Raw genomic sequence first — 17390 nt, forward strand, 5'->3', positions numbered from 1 at the left:
AGATACAACTTTTTTCAAATACAAAAAATGTTGAGCGTTAGAGAGATAACATAATTGACTTAAATTATATACAGAAGAAGACAAGGAAACACTTAAAAGCTATCTCTCAATCTCATAGTAATATATTTATTTACAATTTCGTGTTCTTTTAAGAATTTACGATGAACATATTATTCACTTGGGTTAATAATAAATAACACGATCACAATCATTATATCCCTCTCGAAATAAATTATCGCTCTTTTTATCGTCATCTCTTAGAATTTAGTTACATTTGTATTTACATGCATAATCAAATCGATTGTCTTCGGCTACTTTATTTCTCTTCGGATTTCTCAATTCGCGCGACAGTAACTGGTATTACGTAAAGTTGTTTAAACGCCTCGCTCCGGACAGACGAAGAGATAACACGTGATGTACGGTAGTTCGCGAAAAAAAATTTAGCTGTACGTATTTACAGATTAAATCTTCTAACACATAAACTTAACGTATAACATATTGCGCCGATCCCGAGTGAATTCTACATTTATATTAAGGTTAAAATTAATCGCGATTAATATGTCGCGTATACAGAGACTTCTCTATAATTCGCAGATATCGTACAAGAAAAAAGATTTATTAACAGCATAACTAACTAGTTGAAGATAATTATGTTAATTCAATATTAATAATAAAACACACATCGTGTTTTAATAAAATATTATGTTTTATTAAGACTCTTGGAGTATTTAATCTTAGCCATATTGAATCTTGACATCATAAGCGAACGACATTTTTCGTTTGACGTCATGATTCAATAAGGTTGTTTTCAATTAGATGCTGTTAATTAATGCTGTTAATACATTTTTTTTCGTGTATCAGTGATCGAAATTTCTCGTTTGATATTCGCTTATCGATAGCTTGGATGCGACGCGGCGCGCTAAACGCAAATTACAAAGGTAAGATAAAGGCAAAAAGTTTTGCATAGTATATAGTTCTCGGGGTACAAATAATGCAACACTAACGATCCACACAAGAGACCCAAGCATCTGAGATATTGAGTAAACTATCTTACGGCGATACAAGCAATACACATACGTTTTGCACCGATTAACGTGTCATCCTCGTAACGGTGCACAATGGGAAATCTGGCCGATCTAGGAAAACGGTCGAGAATTCTAACAGATTCGCGTAGGAATTCTCATCGTTGTTTACCTTAAAACGGGCAGATTCCGCATTGTGCGAGGCACCGAATGTATATTATAATTGACGGCACCGTTCGCGCCTTGCCTTTTACTGTATTAATAAAATTTACAATGACGCAACAGCAGCAGAGTACAGGACTGATCGTTAATATCGATCACAATGCACATAGAAAATAGGTTTTTCACGCGCTCGTGTAAATCTCTGCATGCACGCACGCATGCACGCAACACAACCGTAGTACGCGTAACGATATGTGTACGTACATCGACGTACAGGCGCGCGATCAATTAAGTTTTTATCACATTGTAGACTTTTCATCGGAGAGCTTACGTAAAAAAAGTTTCTTAACGCTATGGATGCTACTTTTTAAAGAACTTTCAAGTATACCGATCGCTCGCGACTACATGTCGTGCAAAGTCGGCAATTATAAGCCTACAAAACGCATGCACGATCATTATTTTTATCTTAATGATCACCTTTGTCATATCTGCGTTAAAAATAGTGCATTCTCGCGTATAGCCAATAATCCGCACACAAGGATCGAGCTAGTTTTGCACGCAAATAGAACATCTGCAATATGATTATTAAGTGATTATTAAAATATAAATTTAAAGACGTAAAATATATATAGTCAGTTACCTTACTATAGTTAATGCTTAATCGAATCAGCTCGCATTATACATCGTATGTACAAAAAAATGTCACAATCACAATTCACAAGTAAAAGATAATGTGTATACATATGTATTTATATTTACCTATATATTTATATATAAAATTGACACAATGCAGATACCACATGCAATATATAATCACTAAATAACTTTCTTACGTTGCCTCAATGTAGATTAGCTTCATTTTTGCTATCCGCAGATCAGTAAAATGTGTTTTATCTTTTTCTTTAAAGAGAAATAATCTAATAGTTTCTGGCTCGATAAGCCAGAACGATTTTTCGATCATTTCGAATGATTTCATATTAAACGTTACACTCAATTAAATATTAAAACATTGTAGTGCAGAGAACGTGGAGATAGATATTTTCTCCTTTATCTAATCCATCTAGCCGTCATAATGAATCTTCGATATTATCATTCGATTAACGATTAACGAGAAATGATTCATAGAATGATAGATTTTTGGCACACTGGCGATTAATGAATGTCAGCGTTTCCGGCGAACAAAGATGCGATCCAATTATTATGGAGTATATAAAAATCTGATATAATTCCGTTTATATATAATATAAATCGGTAGAAGTATATTAAAAATGATGGCAGGTAGATATAGATATGACAACAGCACCATGTGCATGTATTATTCAGAGATGAATATAGAAATATATCGAGTGACTTATTCAAGTGTATATTATACGTGACTCTCGAGGGGCACCTTGAAAACCTTGGACGCGAGACTCGCGTCCGGCAATGACTGCGGCCGGGCGGCGTTGGTTACGTTGAAGACGACGTTACTGGGTCCACGAAAGCTCACCTCGATCAGAAAGCTCGTGTCAGCCATGCCAACTCGATTGGTGCTGAGATCGGGGGAGCTGGTTCTGAGCTGGCTCTTCTTCGGTCTGTAGTCGCTTCTAATGACTCTCTCGGCTTCCGATTGCAATTTATTATCGAGCCAATGTACCTTGTCAAAGTCCTTAGTGCTACCGACAGTGTGCCTTCGTTTGATCGATCGTTCCGACATCCCGTTCTTCCGCTTTAATTTCGTGGCGCTCTCTTTTCGCACCGATTGTCGCCGTTTGCTGATGTTGCACTCGGTCTTTTCAGTCTTCGTCAGCGATTCCGAGCGTTTTAGTTTACTGCCCGGCGACTCCGATCTATCGGAGTGCTTGTTTAAGCTTTCGGATCGTTTGAGCGGTAATAGTCTCTCGGTTGAATGTTTATTTAAGCTTTCCGATCTTTTTAATCGCGATGTGGTGTTCTCGCATGTCCTCTTATTCAGAGACTCCGACCGTTTTAAGCGAGACCTCGCCTGACAATTCGTTAAGCTTTCAAATTTTTTCAGTTTGTTGGAGTAACTAGAATCTCCAGTCTCGTAATGATGACTCCTGCTGTTATCCTCCACTTTTGTACTAATGTCGTTGTTCTCCGATTTACCTTCCTGAAGATTCTTTTCGTTCGCCAGTTCGTATCGTTTCGGGTTTCCCACACGCAGACGATCGTCCCCCTCGTCCACATCTTTTTGATCCTCGTTTTCCGTCGTGTGATTTGTCGCAGACTTCGTTTCCAATCTCTGCTTGTCGTTCGCGCCGCGGTCGTTGTTCGGCGTGACGGATTCCAAAGGATGCGGCATGTCATCGGCTACCGTTGAGTCGGTGTCCTTTTCAGGAGCGTCCTGTGGTAAACGAAATGGACATTGATGATAATGATAAATAATAACTATAAAGGATGGAAATAACTAGTAATTGCCGTTATTCAGTTACTACATTATAATAACTATTTGATAATAACGTTGCGAATTTTTTATGATAATATAATATCAAAGTTGGCGCAATAGTTACTTAAAACAGGTTGGAAAAGTCATTTATTACTGGAAAAAAACTTGTAATTTGTAACTCGTTACTTTTTAATGTAACTTGTCATTATTTTCTCAATATTTTAGCCACAATTTGGATATTTTTTTGGGGGGGAAGAAAATACAAAAAAATTCCCTCCCTCCCAAAAAAAATCCTTGGATAAAAAACTTCCAAATTTAGAAGAAAATTCCCCAACATGACACAGTGATATTAAGTAGCAAATGTGTGTATATTTAAACTGATACGCATACATATGCGACAGTCTAATTAGATACACATAGCAGTCAAAGTATTAAGCAAAATATGTCTGTCTGACTTATTACACATTAGAATACGATCGCGTGTTTGCGTATACATTGCATTCTTTTGGAATTACTCGCTTTCGCTAAAATCTAAACGAAAGTTTGTTATTTGAGATAGTCAGTCCATTCGCTTTGAGGATAATGATAGCTTCGGAAGCTTTACAACGCGCAATATCGCATACTTACATCCTTCGAGCGAGAAAGGTGACTCTTGTCGAGCGATTTATGAAGACTTGGGTCACGATAAGCTTCGGCAGACGGATATTTGAATCTCAAGGACGTGCTTGACTTCTGTATCGGATGCTCCGTAATGTCGTCCTTGTTGCAGGCTGTGGGTTCTGGAGGAAGCTGCGTTTGATTAGATGACTGATTGACGAGGGACCTCCACTTGCGATCGAACGTAGTCGTGAGGCTCGTTAGAAGGTCGCTACCTGTAACAGGAGATCTGTGTTAATCACGCGGAATATGTAAGGCTCGACGCGGCGCGAACTCATACGCCAAAAAAACACTCAAAGCACCGAATTGGTTACTTGGTCGTTATTGTAACGGACATAATCGTGACACAATCGCTAAACAGAGTGAATACCAGTAAGTGTATATGCGCTTCGTTTATCGCGCGACTGGTGAATTCTTGCGTGAGTGCATTCCTGCGGAAACAAAATCGCTGCGAAAAAAAAACTGCAATAGAAATAATATAAACAATAACAATGGCAGCATCGAAACACCGTCGATAGTAAACGCAAAATTGTTGCAAAAGAATTGATTAATACATTAACATTTTCAATTTTTTATCAGCATTCTCATATCATTCGGTTATTATTGCTGTTATTAATAAAATAATCGTTGTTTCGATAGCTGTATACATTGCAATAATAACATAATTAGCATCATCAACGCCTTTTCTTTTTTTCGTGCTAAAGCATGAAAATGATGAAGAAAATGTCTTTAAACAATTGAAAACACAGGATGAGAAAGTTATGTACATAGTATATGTAGAGAAAGATATGTACATAGATGTACGTAATGTAAGTAAATGTTTGTAAATTGCAACTTTCATAAAGGGCATCGTCAAGTAACATAAAAATAGAGATTGAAAAGAAAAGACGGGAGATACGCGATATACATAAAAGTATTTAAAAACAATATATGAACAGTATTGCTAAGAAGCTCAAAATCATATAAAATATACACAAAAAGAACGACTTGGCTAAAATATTTAAAAATTTAGTTGTATATATAACTTTTTAGAATTTTAATGTAAATTTTAGTATTTTTCAGAATTTCTATTTTTCTACTTATAATTTTTACTTATAATTTCTTACTTTTTTAAAAAGTTCTGAAATTTCTTATACGAATTGAAATACTTTTCAGAAGTGCTGAAAGAGTCTAAATCTTTTCTAGAATTCTTTCTATATATATCAGAGCTGAACATATTTTAAATACTTGTATTTGAAATGTAATTTGTATCTTGTATTTCAAGTAAAAGATTATTCGATGTATTTTATATTTGAAAAAATTAGAAGTATTTTGTATTTCAAATACTTTAATGACGTATTTTGCCCAGGCCTGCTATATGTAAATTTTAATATTGTAAAATTAAAAAAAATTTTCATTCTATAATTTCTGAAAAAAAAAACTTATAAAATTTAAAAAAGTTTAAATTTTTTTCGAAAATCTTCATAAATTAAAAAAAGATAAATTTTTATAAAAATAATATGAGATGAAAATTTTTGTCACTAAAGATAGATCTGAAAATTATGTTGGCCATCAAAGTAATTATATAGGACGCTCAATGATCAACAAGACTGCAAAAAATTTTCTAGCAAAAAAACATTCTAACAACTTGAACATCCAATATAATTATTTTCAGATTTGTATCTAGCTACATTTTTTACTTTAGCAAAGTCGTTCTTCCCAAGTGTACTTAACAAAAAAAATACTTAAACAAATACTTATCAAAAACTGAAACAACATCCGCTAAAATCGCCAAATTTATTATCGCTTTTTTTAGAGCGAGATTCGATATATCTTTGCATAAAATACTTTCCATTCTAAATAACGTGTTACATTTTTGCAATTAGTGACGCCATATATGTTATAGAATCCATTCATAATCATACGCTCGAACATCCGAACAGCACAAACGGTAAAAATAAAATAGCACGGGGAAACGACATTGCAGGTTTCGTCGAGCGCAACTTCTGCTTACCAGCGAGACAAGATAGTTCCTGTCTAGCGAGTCAAAATAAAGAAAAAAAAAAAAAAAAAAAACGAGGAAACAGTCTCCAGCGTTATTGCGCGCGTGAAAGCCATGAGACTCGCTGACATTCTTCTCGATAGTAGTTGCAGATACTGACGGAGTTTACAGCAAATTCACATTGGGCGCAACGAGAGATGAACGCGAACGAGAATGGGTGGATAGCATGAACGAGAGAAATGGACGTATAATAGACAGTTAGTCGTAGAAAAAGTATTACACAAATAACAATGTATGTATGTATATGTCTGCGTGTATGAACGCGTGCTTAGTAATGTATGTAAAACTGAAAATAGTGTGTCAAAGCCAGGCATTCGGGTGAGCCAGCTGTCAGCTCGTTGAACATCTCGGATGCTGGATGCGGCTGATTTTCAGACTCTCTGGTCTGGCAGAGCGGACCTGTAATTTACCTCGGAGGAATCGGTTTAGAGTCTTGGCGGTGGTGGTGGGCTCGTCGCCGTTGGTCGCCGATGATGCGGTAGCTGCTGCAGACGCGACAACAGTTGCCAGCGATGATGCTGCTGCTGCTGCGGCTGCTGTTGCTGTTGTTGTTGCTCCTGCTGATGGTACTGACACGGGCACGGGCATGGGCATTGGCATTGGAACCGCTGCGACCGGCACTGGCATTGACATTGGCGACTGGGTCGGTGTCTTCGGGGCGGCGCTACCGGGACCTGCGGTACCGTACAGGTGGGACGATATGTACCACCAAAAACCCGGGCTTGCTGTATGCCTATACGTGGTATTCAACCATTTCGTTTCGTCATTCGCACTCGTCATATAATTCGTGATGGCCGGCGCGGCAGAGCACAAATTTCTTCCTCTCGTCTTCCTCCTTTGCGTCTGGACTCACCGTATGTCTTTATGGTTTTCTATCCGAGCTGTTACTCTTATCCGAGGTGTATTCCTCACCGATTGGCGCCGCGTTAGATCTTATCTTTTTGAGATCCGCTCAAAAAAACGTAAATAAATGCCTTGCACGACGGAGAGACTAAACACTGAGCTTAGTGAAGAGGAAGAAAAAAAATAATAATAAAAAGAGAGAAAAGCGCGGTGATAAAGAGCGAGGAAAATTGAATTTTTTAGCCATTTCTCAGCCGTGGTCGACGGATTTAGTCCTCGTTCCTTTTAAAGCCCATGGATCTTCGAAGGAATACGCCGTCTCGGGCCAACTATGAAATCATATTTTTTTTCGGGCGTGTCTGATCGCAAAGACGTAGACTGAGGCGGGCAGATAATCAGTTTATATAATTAAGAGCACAATCAATCGGCAGAGGCAGTCGTTAACGACATAATTAGGCAGGCAGACGAGCAGTAAGATAAGTGTGTAATTCAGAAATGCGCACGTGTGTGATGGGAAGGTGCGAGACTAGATTACTTTCACTAACAGTCAAAACAGCCGCCCCATCAAAACTTATCGCTTACGATGGTCACGTGTAAGAAAATGCCTTCAAACTGCATCGTTAAAAAATTTTGCTCGCGATCGAGACGTAAAGTGTGACTTTTCTAAGAAAGTTATCATTGTGAAGGCAAGCAATCGTTGAAGAATCATTCGAAGCGCTTACAATAGATCCTCCAAGAACATGCATGCCAAGAGAAACTATTTATCCGACAATTTGCATAGTCGGCGTTAGAAGGGTTCAAAATATACTTTCTTTTTAATTATTTTCATAACGATATCCAATAGGAGTATTTTCTTTCTCCCGTTAGATATCGAGTATAAAAGAGAGAAAATAAGATAAAAAGATGTCTCAGTCCTTGCAACGCCGACTACATCTATGAGAAAAAGTCGTTGAAGATCGCAGAAGCAGCCAGTGTGAAATAAATCTGTTTTTTTTTCTCAACGCCGAAAGCCAAAGAGTGGCATGCAGCACATGACAACAGCGTATAAATAGAGGATCGGCCAACAGGCGCGATGTGTAACTCTGAAAAAGATATACGCAATTCCTGGCCATATTATTAGACACATCATACTTTTTACAATTTATTGTCTTTTAAAAATCAGATTTATCATCATTGTTGTAACCGATTGAAATATGTAAAGAAAATAGTTGTCTATAAAATGGATATTTTAATTCACTCGTCGCTTACAATGTATGTATAAAAAAGTATGAACTCTTTACAGTTGTAAAAGAGAAAAAAATTCATATATCTTCCGTTCTTATTATAAAAATTCCGTTTTATTTGATCAAAATAAATAATTATAACGAACGTGATTTATAAATCAAACATATATAAAAAAAGGAGCATGAATTAATAAAAAATCCTTAGGTGTTTCGACCACAATCTGGAAATTCTTGTTCTACATAATTTGCAATATGATAATTGGCGTTGCAACAATGTTGTACGATGCATCTTCACAAGATGAAAGAACACGTTTATACATATTTATATTATACGACGGCTGAATTGAATGTTAGATATATGTAAATTCTGCGTTTTACTAATATTTGTGATTTCGAAGATGGCCAGATTGTGGTCAAAACGTCTAACGATTTTTTATCAATGTAATAAATTATTAAATTTCATCCAGTGCTGTGATTTCATACTCCTTTTTTTTATCCGTTTGTTTATTTTTTATTTGTCAGTATAAGATTTAATTTAAATATTATATATTATTACAATCAAGATTTTAACGGTTGCCAATGGTGATTAATAAAATAGTTAAAAAACATATACGTTATATATCTTTTTATTAAAAAAAAAATAAATACTGGATGACTAACAAAACTATATTTTTATTAATTGAGAAACAAATGAGAAAACCTTACTTTAGATATGTAAAAAGAAAATCGATCACTCAAGATAAACTTCAAAAAATCCGTCTAATAATAGGCCAGAGACTATATACACACAGTACACCTCGAAAAACATATTACACATGTCACGGTATCTGTATGACGTGCAAGCTATCATGACGTCCACGCGACGTCCTTCGGACGAAATGTATCGCGTATTATTCCTTCTTCTTTTTTTATCCAGCGCTCTTTCTGGCCGACCCTCCTTGCGCTCGGTCGCGAAACTAAGATAAGTATTTTCTAAAATTAAAGATCTGTTTTCGTTACAAGAAGCCTCGTGTATCGTGAACATGTGTTCGTACTAAAGAATATGCGAAATAAGTTGCTACGCTCCGAACTGTGTTCGCGCGATAATAATGGCGAACGCAACGTAAGAGAATCGAAAGATTTCCGTGATAACTTTGTAACATACATTTTATAATCGTATAATTAATCGACAAAAATCGTTTGAAGCAAATAAGAAGAGAGAATGTACCTAGAAAGCTTTTTGTTAATAGTGAGTATCTTCTGTGTCCACTGCAGAAAACAAGATCCTGCTACACTCACCGATCGTCAGAAGCGATATTATACAGAGAAAAAAGATATAAAAGAGAATATGAATAGAGACAGATATATATTACGAGATAGAAAAAACGCGTCCTAATTATATACGGATTTAAGAAATGGGAGTCGAATATATATCCGCGGAGAAATGAAAAGAGATAAGCAATGATGTACCTACATTCTTTCCTATACAATGAGTACGTTACTATACTCGTTATAAAACTCGCAGCTTTAACTTTCACGTTTTTTAAGAATCAATATATATATATGCGAAATTAATATATAGATGAAATGCTGCAGAAATAGCGATGGAATTGTTTTTTTAATCATGTATCGCTACTTTTCTTGTGCAGCCCTATTTATACATATAACATATAATACATTATATATACATATACATATACACACACACATATATATATATAGAGACCTTTTATGGCTCGCTCAAATTCCGATTATTAGCTTTTATATGATATTCGCTAATTATCTATGAATATTCCTGTCGAGTACAAGAGAAACATTGTCGTGTGTTCATAAACTGCTTCACACAGATACACTTTTACTTTATCGCAATATATAACTCTGGAAATATATTAATAGCACGAAAAATTTGCTTCGGTATTTAGTGCATATGAGAAGACTCAGAACACGACATTACATAGAATTACAAAAAAATGTGATACTAACCATCATCCGAGCCGTCGCCGGGAACGCTTCGCTGCTGCTGCGACGGTGATGGAGAGGACTGCGAAAAATTGTGAACCTCGTGCAAAGAGTCCAGACTTCCGTATCGAACTGGCGGTAAACAAATCGACTCCATGGACGGCTGTAACACCGACAAATTCGTATAAGTAAGTAAGCTCTATCAGTCGAAAATAAAATAGATCTCGTATCAATAGATTTATTCGCACTGCTTGAAATCTTTAAATATTTTGGTACTTAAAACGAGAGAAAGCAAATATTGCAAAAAGTGCAAGCAACGCAAACAGATCTTTTATCAAGTGGCAAAGTAATGCGCAAGTCAATTTCTATTTCTTGAAAGTTTATTTGATTTTGATATATCACATAGAAAACAATTGACTCTTTACTATGCCATGATCGTTCAAACAAAAATCGTAATTAACTTACATCTTTATCCGTCTTAAATTTCTTAATGACACCGTTGTTCATCTTTTCCCCTAGTATGCTAGTTAGTTGATTGCTAGCTTGGGTTTTTTTATGTATCGTGGGATGTTGTTGCACGGCTATGGATAGCGGTGGTCTCGTTATAGATCGTGATCTGCCATGTTTTTCGGGCAGATCTATTAATGATTTATCGGCAAGCCTCTCGTTTAGACCGGAGAGACGTTCCGATAAGAGACTTGGCGACACCGTAGTGTCGACTATACTATCGAGCAGATCGTCATTCTCCATCTCTCGTTTCGCTAATTGCCATTCTATCTCAATTCTCCGTTTCTCCTCCTCCCTTTTCTCAGCTTCGAGCTTCTGTCGATGCTGATCTCTCTGCAGCATCGCTTTCGTTTCCTCCTCGAATCGTCGTACTCTCTCCTGAGTGGTCGCGCTTAAACCGGCGTACGTTAAAATCGTTACTTCGTCGTTACTTTGCTTCGTTTGATTAGACGCGTTGCTGGATACGGTGGAGCTCGTTTCCGCTGAACTTAGACCAGTATCAATCGACAATCTCGTAGAATCTACAGACGGAGGTGCGGATTGAATCGCGTATTTGGCACGATTCAATGAAGACGTTTTGTGTGACAAATCACTGTTCGCGTCAACCGACAGAGAACGATCCGTAGAATGATTCGATTGATTCTTGCTTTCATGCATCTGCACGATTTCGCTGACGGAACACTGTCGCTCATTTAAGGCCATACTTTGTCGAATCGTCGGCAAATTTTCCGATTCTTGCTTCGACTTGGTCTAATTTATTAAATATTAAATTAATATGTCGAGAGATATATACATAGACAAAAAAGTTATAATTATAACATAATATAATAAATATAATGTAATATAATATTTATTATAATATAATATTATATTATAATCATAACTAATTATGATCATAAATGATTAGTACTAACCTTATCATGTTCACTGTTGTCGATTTCATCCTGATTCTTTCGTCTTCTTTGTATCTTTTTATTAGCTGCGGATATAATTGAAGATACGATGTCTCTAGCGGATGCCATATCGCGCATGCCTGTTTGATTAATAAAAAAAGAGATAAATACATTACTTTTGTAGATAAAATGTATAGCATGCTCCAACTATTATTTTTTAAAAGTACTAACAGTGTTAGTAATAGAATAAAAAAGAACGAAAACAAAATTTATATTTAAGATAAATACATCGAAGATAAGAAAAATGACTGAATATAAAATAATACGTAAGAAAGTAGATATGATGTAACGTAAAAAATAATATATATAATGACCTTCGATTTTCTGAATGTTGTTTAATAGAAGACTATGATTGGATACTGGTTCAACTTCGCAACTATCGGTTGGAAGACTTAAATTTACGCTCAATCTGCTTAAATCGTCCAGATCGTCCTCCAAAAAGAACCAATCAACCTGAAATACATTGAATTGAAACATATCGATATTTTATATTAGCATTTAAAAAAAGTTTTCCTTATTTAATGAAGGCTTACGTTATTCAGTAGACTCTCGACTATTCTACATTGATGCGACATATCGGTGACCATAGTGACCATATTGTCTCTTGAACCACTCGCTCGCACTAGTGTTGGTCCGAAAACAATGGCCAAATTCTTCGCTTCCATTTTATTGATCTCACTATGCTCTACTATCTTCTTTAGATGCTGCATTAAAAATTTCAGCGTCTCAAAGTGAGGTTCTGGAAGATCTCGTAATAATTTTCGTATCGTGGTCATTCTCCTCTGTGGATCTTCTATCTTATCGGCGTCGATGAACATGGGATACAGCTCTGCTGTGAGCAAGGAATCAGGAAGTTGTCGGAAAAACGACTTCAGTAACGACGATATTACATTAACGTCGCTCCACCTCGGATCCTGGAAGAAATTAAGTCAAATCTCAAGAAAAAAAAATCTCAAGAAAAATATCCACGCCTCGCGGAAGCATTGTCAGATAGAATACCTGAAGATTAATGTTCTCGAAACCTCTGTTGACACTGTCCGTAAGTTGAGCAATTGCAGCAGTGTTTCCTGGCACTCTGTAGATGCCCACAACCTCAAGTCCTCTCGCCTCGACAATGCTCGTACACATCTCGACAATTAGCGGCACGTACTCGGAGAACGAGGATGGCGGACAGAGTTCGAGGGGTACTTTGAAAGTGGCCCCTTCTGGTGGTAATTGCGCCGTAGGTGAAGATGGCGCGCCACCAGCTTGACCATGCATTCTCCTAAATTGTTTCGCCATTCTTCCCTTCCAAGTTTTCGACTTAGGCGATGGTAAAGGTTCCACTATCTGATTACTTGGCTTGCGCGTTTTGTTCACCGGCGATTGACCCGTTGGCGATCGATTCCTAAATGACGTCAGTTTCTTGATGCCTTTGTGGCTCGGCAGAGGACTCAATCTTTGGATGTTACTCGGAGGAATGCTGCTATTCGGAGTTGTGGGAGTTTGCGGAACGGCTTGCTGCTTCGACGTACAAGATACAGCGTCCTGTAAATGAATATGTTTTTATGTAACAAGGAGTTTTAGATAATTCGGAGTTGTTCAAATAGAAATAACAGAAGATTGTTAGTGTTAACTTCGTATCTTCATCTATTCTTTTTTATTGTTTCTAATGTAAATGATTCCGAAAACAATATCCTATAATTAATGCTCACCGATGATTTTTCTGCAGCAGCGTGAGAATGAAGTGACCTTAACCAAAGAGCCATGGATGCTGCATCCTCGGTTTGTAAAAGCACCTCTGCCGTAGGATTTGCCACTCGTAACACGTGTTTCCGCTTCGTATAGTCTTCAGCCACGTCAACCACAGAACATCTAACGTCGACACTTTGTCCCGCATTTGTTTCACTGTCTGTGCTCAACGAAGGACTCTATAACGAAGCGTAAAATATTATACTTTTTTTTGTTTGATGATTACTGATCGATATGTAAATAGTAACGTTTAAATGTTATTCACCTGGCTATGACGATCCTTATAGAAATATATTATAGGACCACGGAGAACACCCCAAACTTGCTTCCAGGAACGATCGGTAGATCGCTAAAGGATTATTAAATATAATTAAAAAATAAATATAAAATAGTCAATGCATTCTAACGCATTTAAATAAAATTCATTTGTTGAACTTATAATCTTACCTTGCCATCGAGCACTGTGAATTTAACATGAAGTGTTCCCTCTCGTTCCACTGGTTCAACATCCTTTACAGTTTCGTCGCAGCTATTTGAGGTACTATGCACCGCAGTAATGCTATTACTGGAAAAGAAATAAAAGTTGTTTGTAAATGTGTGCACTGCTACTTTCTGTTTATCTATAGAGTGATACAGTCGTCCATCTTCGATTTCAAAAATAATAGGAGAAATTTTACCACAGTATTATGGTAAAATTATACAACTACATTTCTTTCTATACTCTTATTTTTTTCTAAATTGAAAACGATACTGAAAACAGCGGTCACATCGATCTTTAGCTTATTAATGTCATTCCATTAGTAACAATCAGCCAAATCAATATCTGAAAGGACACTAACATATCCATCTATAGTGTCAGGAAATCTAGAACGGCATAACAGAACGAACACAACATATGATTTTAATATCAGAGCCACGAACAGAAATGTGTCGCATTTTATGCATCTATGTCCCTTATCACAGTAGGAATAATAAACAAGAAAGAATATCTTATCTAACGCCACTCGCGAGCAATTAACGAGTACGAATTGCGAGGCCGTGATATATTCAGTATATATCTCTATTGAGAAATTATCAATTTTTTTTATTCATTACACTTTCCTACTCTTTATTTTATTTTTGATTTTAAGCTATTTAATTTTTTATTCTCATTTCATCTTGAATTTATTTTTTGTAAACATTATTTTTTTAATGTTTTTTTTTTCATTTAAATTGTGTTAAATTTTATTGGTAGCGTAGTAGATGAAATTTTTCATTTCTTTCGAGAACTTCTCATTTTTTATTTTATTCTATTTTTTATTATGTAAATAATAATAATAATCTTTTTAATAGTTTTTAAATCTCTTAACTTTGTGATATAAAAAACAGTACACAAATGAATGGCCATGTCTTTTTTTCGGAATGTCGCTAAAAGATGATACACAAAATATACAACTCTCATGCTCTATCGGCATTGCTACGCGATTATTCGACACTCGTCACCATTTACAGGCAGGTAAATAGCGCAAACGTATATATACAGAAACGACGAGCGGATCGAGAGTGAGAGAGCGAAGGCAAATGTACATTAGCTTAGAGGAGGAGACGCGGAGCATAGATAATACAACTTTTTTTTCCGTGCTTCGCAAACGGAATCTTTCGCCCTCACCGATGATGAGAGTTTCGATGTAAGGACGCGCCCTGTGTCATATCCTCAAAGATGCGTCGCAGGGGCGTTATGTCGCTCGGAAATAACGGCGGTCGCCATCGTCTATGTGCACTGGAAACATGGATACGAACAGGTGCACAGCTTCGAGACATACTTACAGTTAACATCTTTGAGGTGATAACGAAATTGCCAACGTTGCTCATTATTTCATCTTGTGCGAGCAAAACTTATGAGAAGCATGAGAGGAGAAATGTATTATCGACAATATCTTTGTGCGTTTGAGAAAACACAGATCGGTGACTTGAAATCTCAGCACGAATTATAAAAGATTATTTACCTTCTGTGAATGTGAACGGATTCAGAATCGCTGAGCTCCAAATCACTATCGACATGCATTCGTTCGCCCCACGTCGCTTTCAGATAAGACACCCGTCTGGTAGCACGATCCTCGTCACCTATTAAATTACGATTATATCGATTTTAATATCATTTCCTTTTTATTTCATGAAATTGTAATTGTGACGCTTTCTTTTAATTACTTTAATTAATTACATTTTGAAATGTTGAAACACCAATAAAATACCTATGTAAATCTCCATAATTGTCAGTGTGTAAATTATATATTTATAGCGATAAAATATTGTACTTATCAAACAAAGTTAAAAGTAAAATGTATTTAAAGAGAAAGAGTAAAAAGTCAGGATTCAAATTTAGAGTCGAAACGTCTGCATAGATTTATATTTTACTTTTAACTTCGTTTAATACATGCTAATTGCTTGCAAATTGTATTTTATCACTTACGAATGCATAATTTACGCACTAGCAACAGAAGTATATAAGCATTTTATTTGTATTGGATTTATTCTTGGAACCAATTATTATTTTATTTTATTTTTATTTTAACTTTTAGATTTATAACTATATAAGCGGCACTCATTGATAAAGGTTTTAAATGATTCGATCAATAAATAAATCAATTGTTTAAGAAGACACCACTTAAAACTACAATTGTATTATAATTCAATACATATTTGTAAAAACAATCACTTTTTTTCTGCACGGATATCAAACTGAATTATAACAGTATTGTATCGTCAAGTAGCATCTGCTTTAAATAACTGATTTATTACGTGTGAGAGAGAAGTTCTGGTGCAAGCGCGAGCGCGATCATAATTTCGATAAAACGCGTCCTCGTCGCGCTTAACGCATGCGTCGTAATAATTGCACGTAATGTTAAAAATATCTTCATCGTTTAAACTCACTGATCTGTGCATTCTTCTGTCGCCTAAGTACCGCGGCATTATTAGTCGAGCCGTTGGGCGAAGAACCATTGACTGGCGCTGAAAGAGAAATCAATGGGACGATTATTAACGCTTTATGCTCGACCTTTATGTAATACGGACATGTGTGAGTATACGATATATATCTGTAAAGACAAGTGGTAGCGGTCGAAGGGACTAACCGATTTGCAGTTTGGCCGACTGCAAGTAATTGTCCTGGTTGCGGTAGGGTTTACTGTTGTCCTCGGTGCTACCTTTCTCCTCAGCGGTCTGCCACGTATGCCTGGTGCTGCTTCGTGCCGTTGGACCATTCGTAGCTTCCCAGGATTCCGCGCTATTGCTGCGTGCTCTCAAACGCACTGATTCTGTCTCCATAGTAGGCACATCTACTCGATTAAACGACGAGATTATTATAGGCATCGTTACGGCGTATTATTATATTTTTAATATAAACGATTGCGATCAACATTTATCGCTTTGTTAATAACCAACGGAAGTGGAGTATATATATATATATAGCGTATGTGCTGTGTTGTTGTCACTATGTAAAAGCGCCAGCGGATACGTCGTTGCTATTTTGAATAACCGACATATCGTAAGAAGCACGACAACAAAAACGTTGGATGCAAGGGGGCAGTTAATGTCCCCTTTGTGTATAATGTTGTATCGACAAATTCCACGGCTTTATCCGGTTACTTCCGCTTGGAAACAATCTCGGACAGATCGCGCGCGTCTCTATCAGACACGTGGTTCTAAACGATGAATTATTAAAATTGCAATTTTATCTATATCGCGCTGTAGGAATAAAAATATATCTACTTTTATTTTAGTTAGAGCGTGAGAAGCGGGTAAGGTGCATTAATTATTATATATATATATTGATGATTATAATATGATCAATATAGTATAAGTTATTGCTAACGCCACATCGTGATCGCATTCACACTGAATGCAAACGAATCACTGACAACACAAGAGCGGCACAAGACGACAAAC

General features: G+C 36.5%; 1 protein-coding gene across 6 annotated transcripts in view; it reads right to left on the bottom strand.

Annotated features, from left to right (window-relative positions):
- Window positions 1-110: 110 nt before the first annotated feature.
- RhoGAP19D (Rho GTPase activating protein at 19D) overlaps window positions 111-17390 on the bottom strand; it is a 42609-nt gene continuing 25329 nt past the window's right edge. For 4 of the 6 annotated variants that reach the window (XM_087414908.1, XM_011062325.2, XM_087414911.1 and 1 more), the window contains 16 exons: window positions 16577-16780; window positions 16377-16454; window positions 15452-15569; window positions 13914-14031; window positions 13732-13815; window positions 13430-13645; window positions 12735-13262; window positions 12269-12649; window positions 12050-12188; window positions 11697-11815; window positions 10741-11532; window positions 10300-10438; window positions 9545-9605; window positions 6682-7004; window positions 4201-4445; window positions 111-3531 (listed from right to left, as the gene is read on the bottom strand). In XM_087414908.1, the coding sequence (XP_087271034.1) occupies window positions 2551-3531; window positions 4201-4445; window positions 6682-7004; window positions 9545-9605; window positions 10300-10438; window positions 10741-11532; window positions 11697-11815; window positions 12050-12188; window positions 12269-12649; window positions 12735-13262; window positions 13430-13645; window positions 13732-13815; window positions 13914-14031; window positions 15452-15569; window positions 16377-16454; window positions 16577-16780 (4526 nt within the window). In that variant the 3' untranslated portion in view covers window positions 111-2550. Of the gene's footprint in view, window positions 3532-4200; window positions 4446-6681; window positions 7005-9544; window positions 9606-10299; window positions 10439-10740; window positions 11533-11696; window positions 11816-12049; window positions 12189-12268; window positions 12650-12734; window positions 13263-13429; window positions 13646-13731; window positions 13816-13913; window positions 14032-15114; window positions 15226-15451; window positions 15570-16376; window positions 16455-16576; window positions 16781-17390 lie in introns of all 6 variants that reach the window. The other 2 variants (XM_087414917.1, XM_011062329.2) reach the window with 2 other exon arrangements.

The sequence above is a fragment of the Acromyrmex echinatior genome, chromosome 1, assembly GCF_024713525.1.
Source record: "Acromyrmex echinatior isolate Ae372 chromosome 1, ASM2471352v2, whole genome shotgun sequence".
In the NCBI taxonomy this organism is placed as follows: Eukaryota; Metazoa; Arthropoda; class Insecta; order Hymenoptera; family Formicidae; genus Acromyrmex; species Acromyrmex echinatior.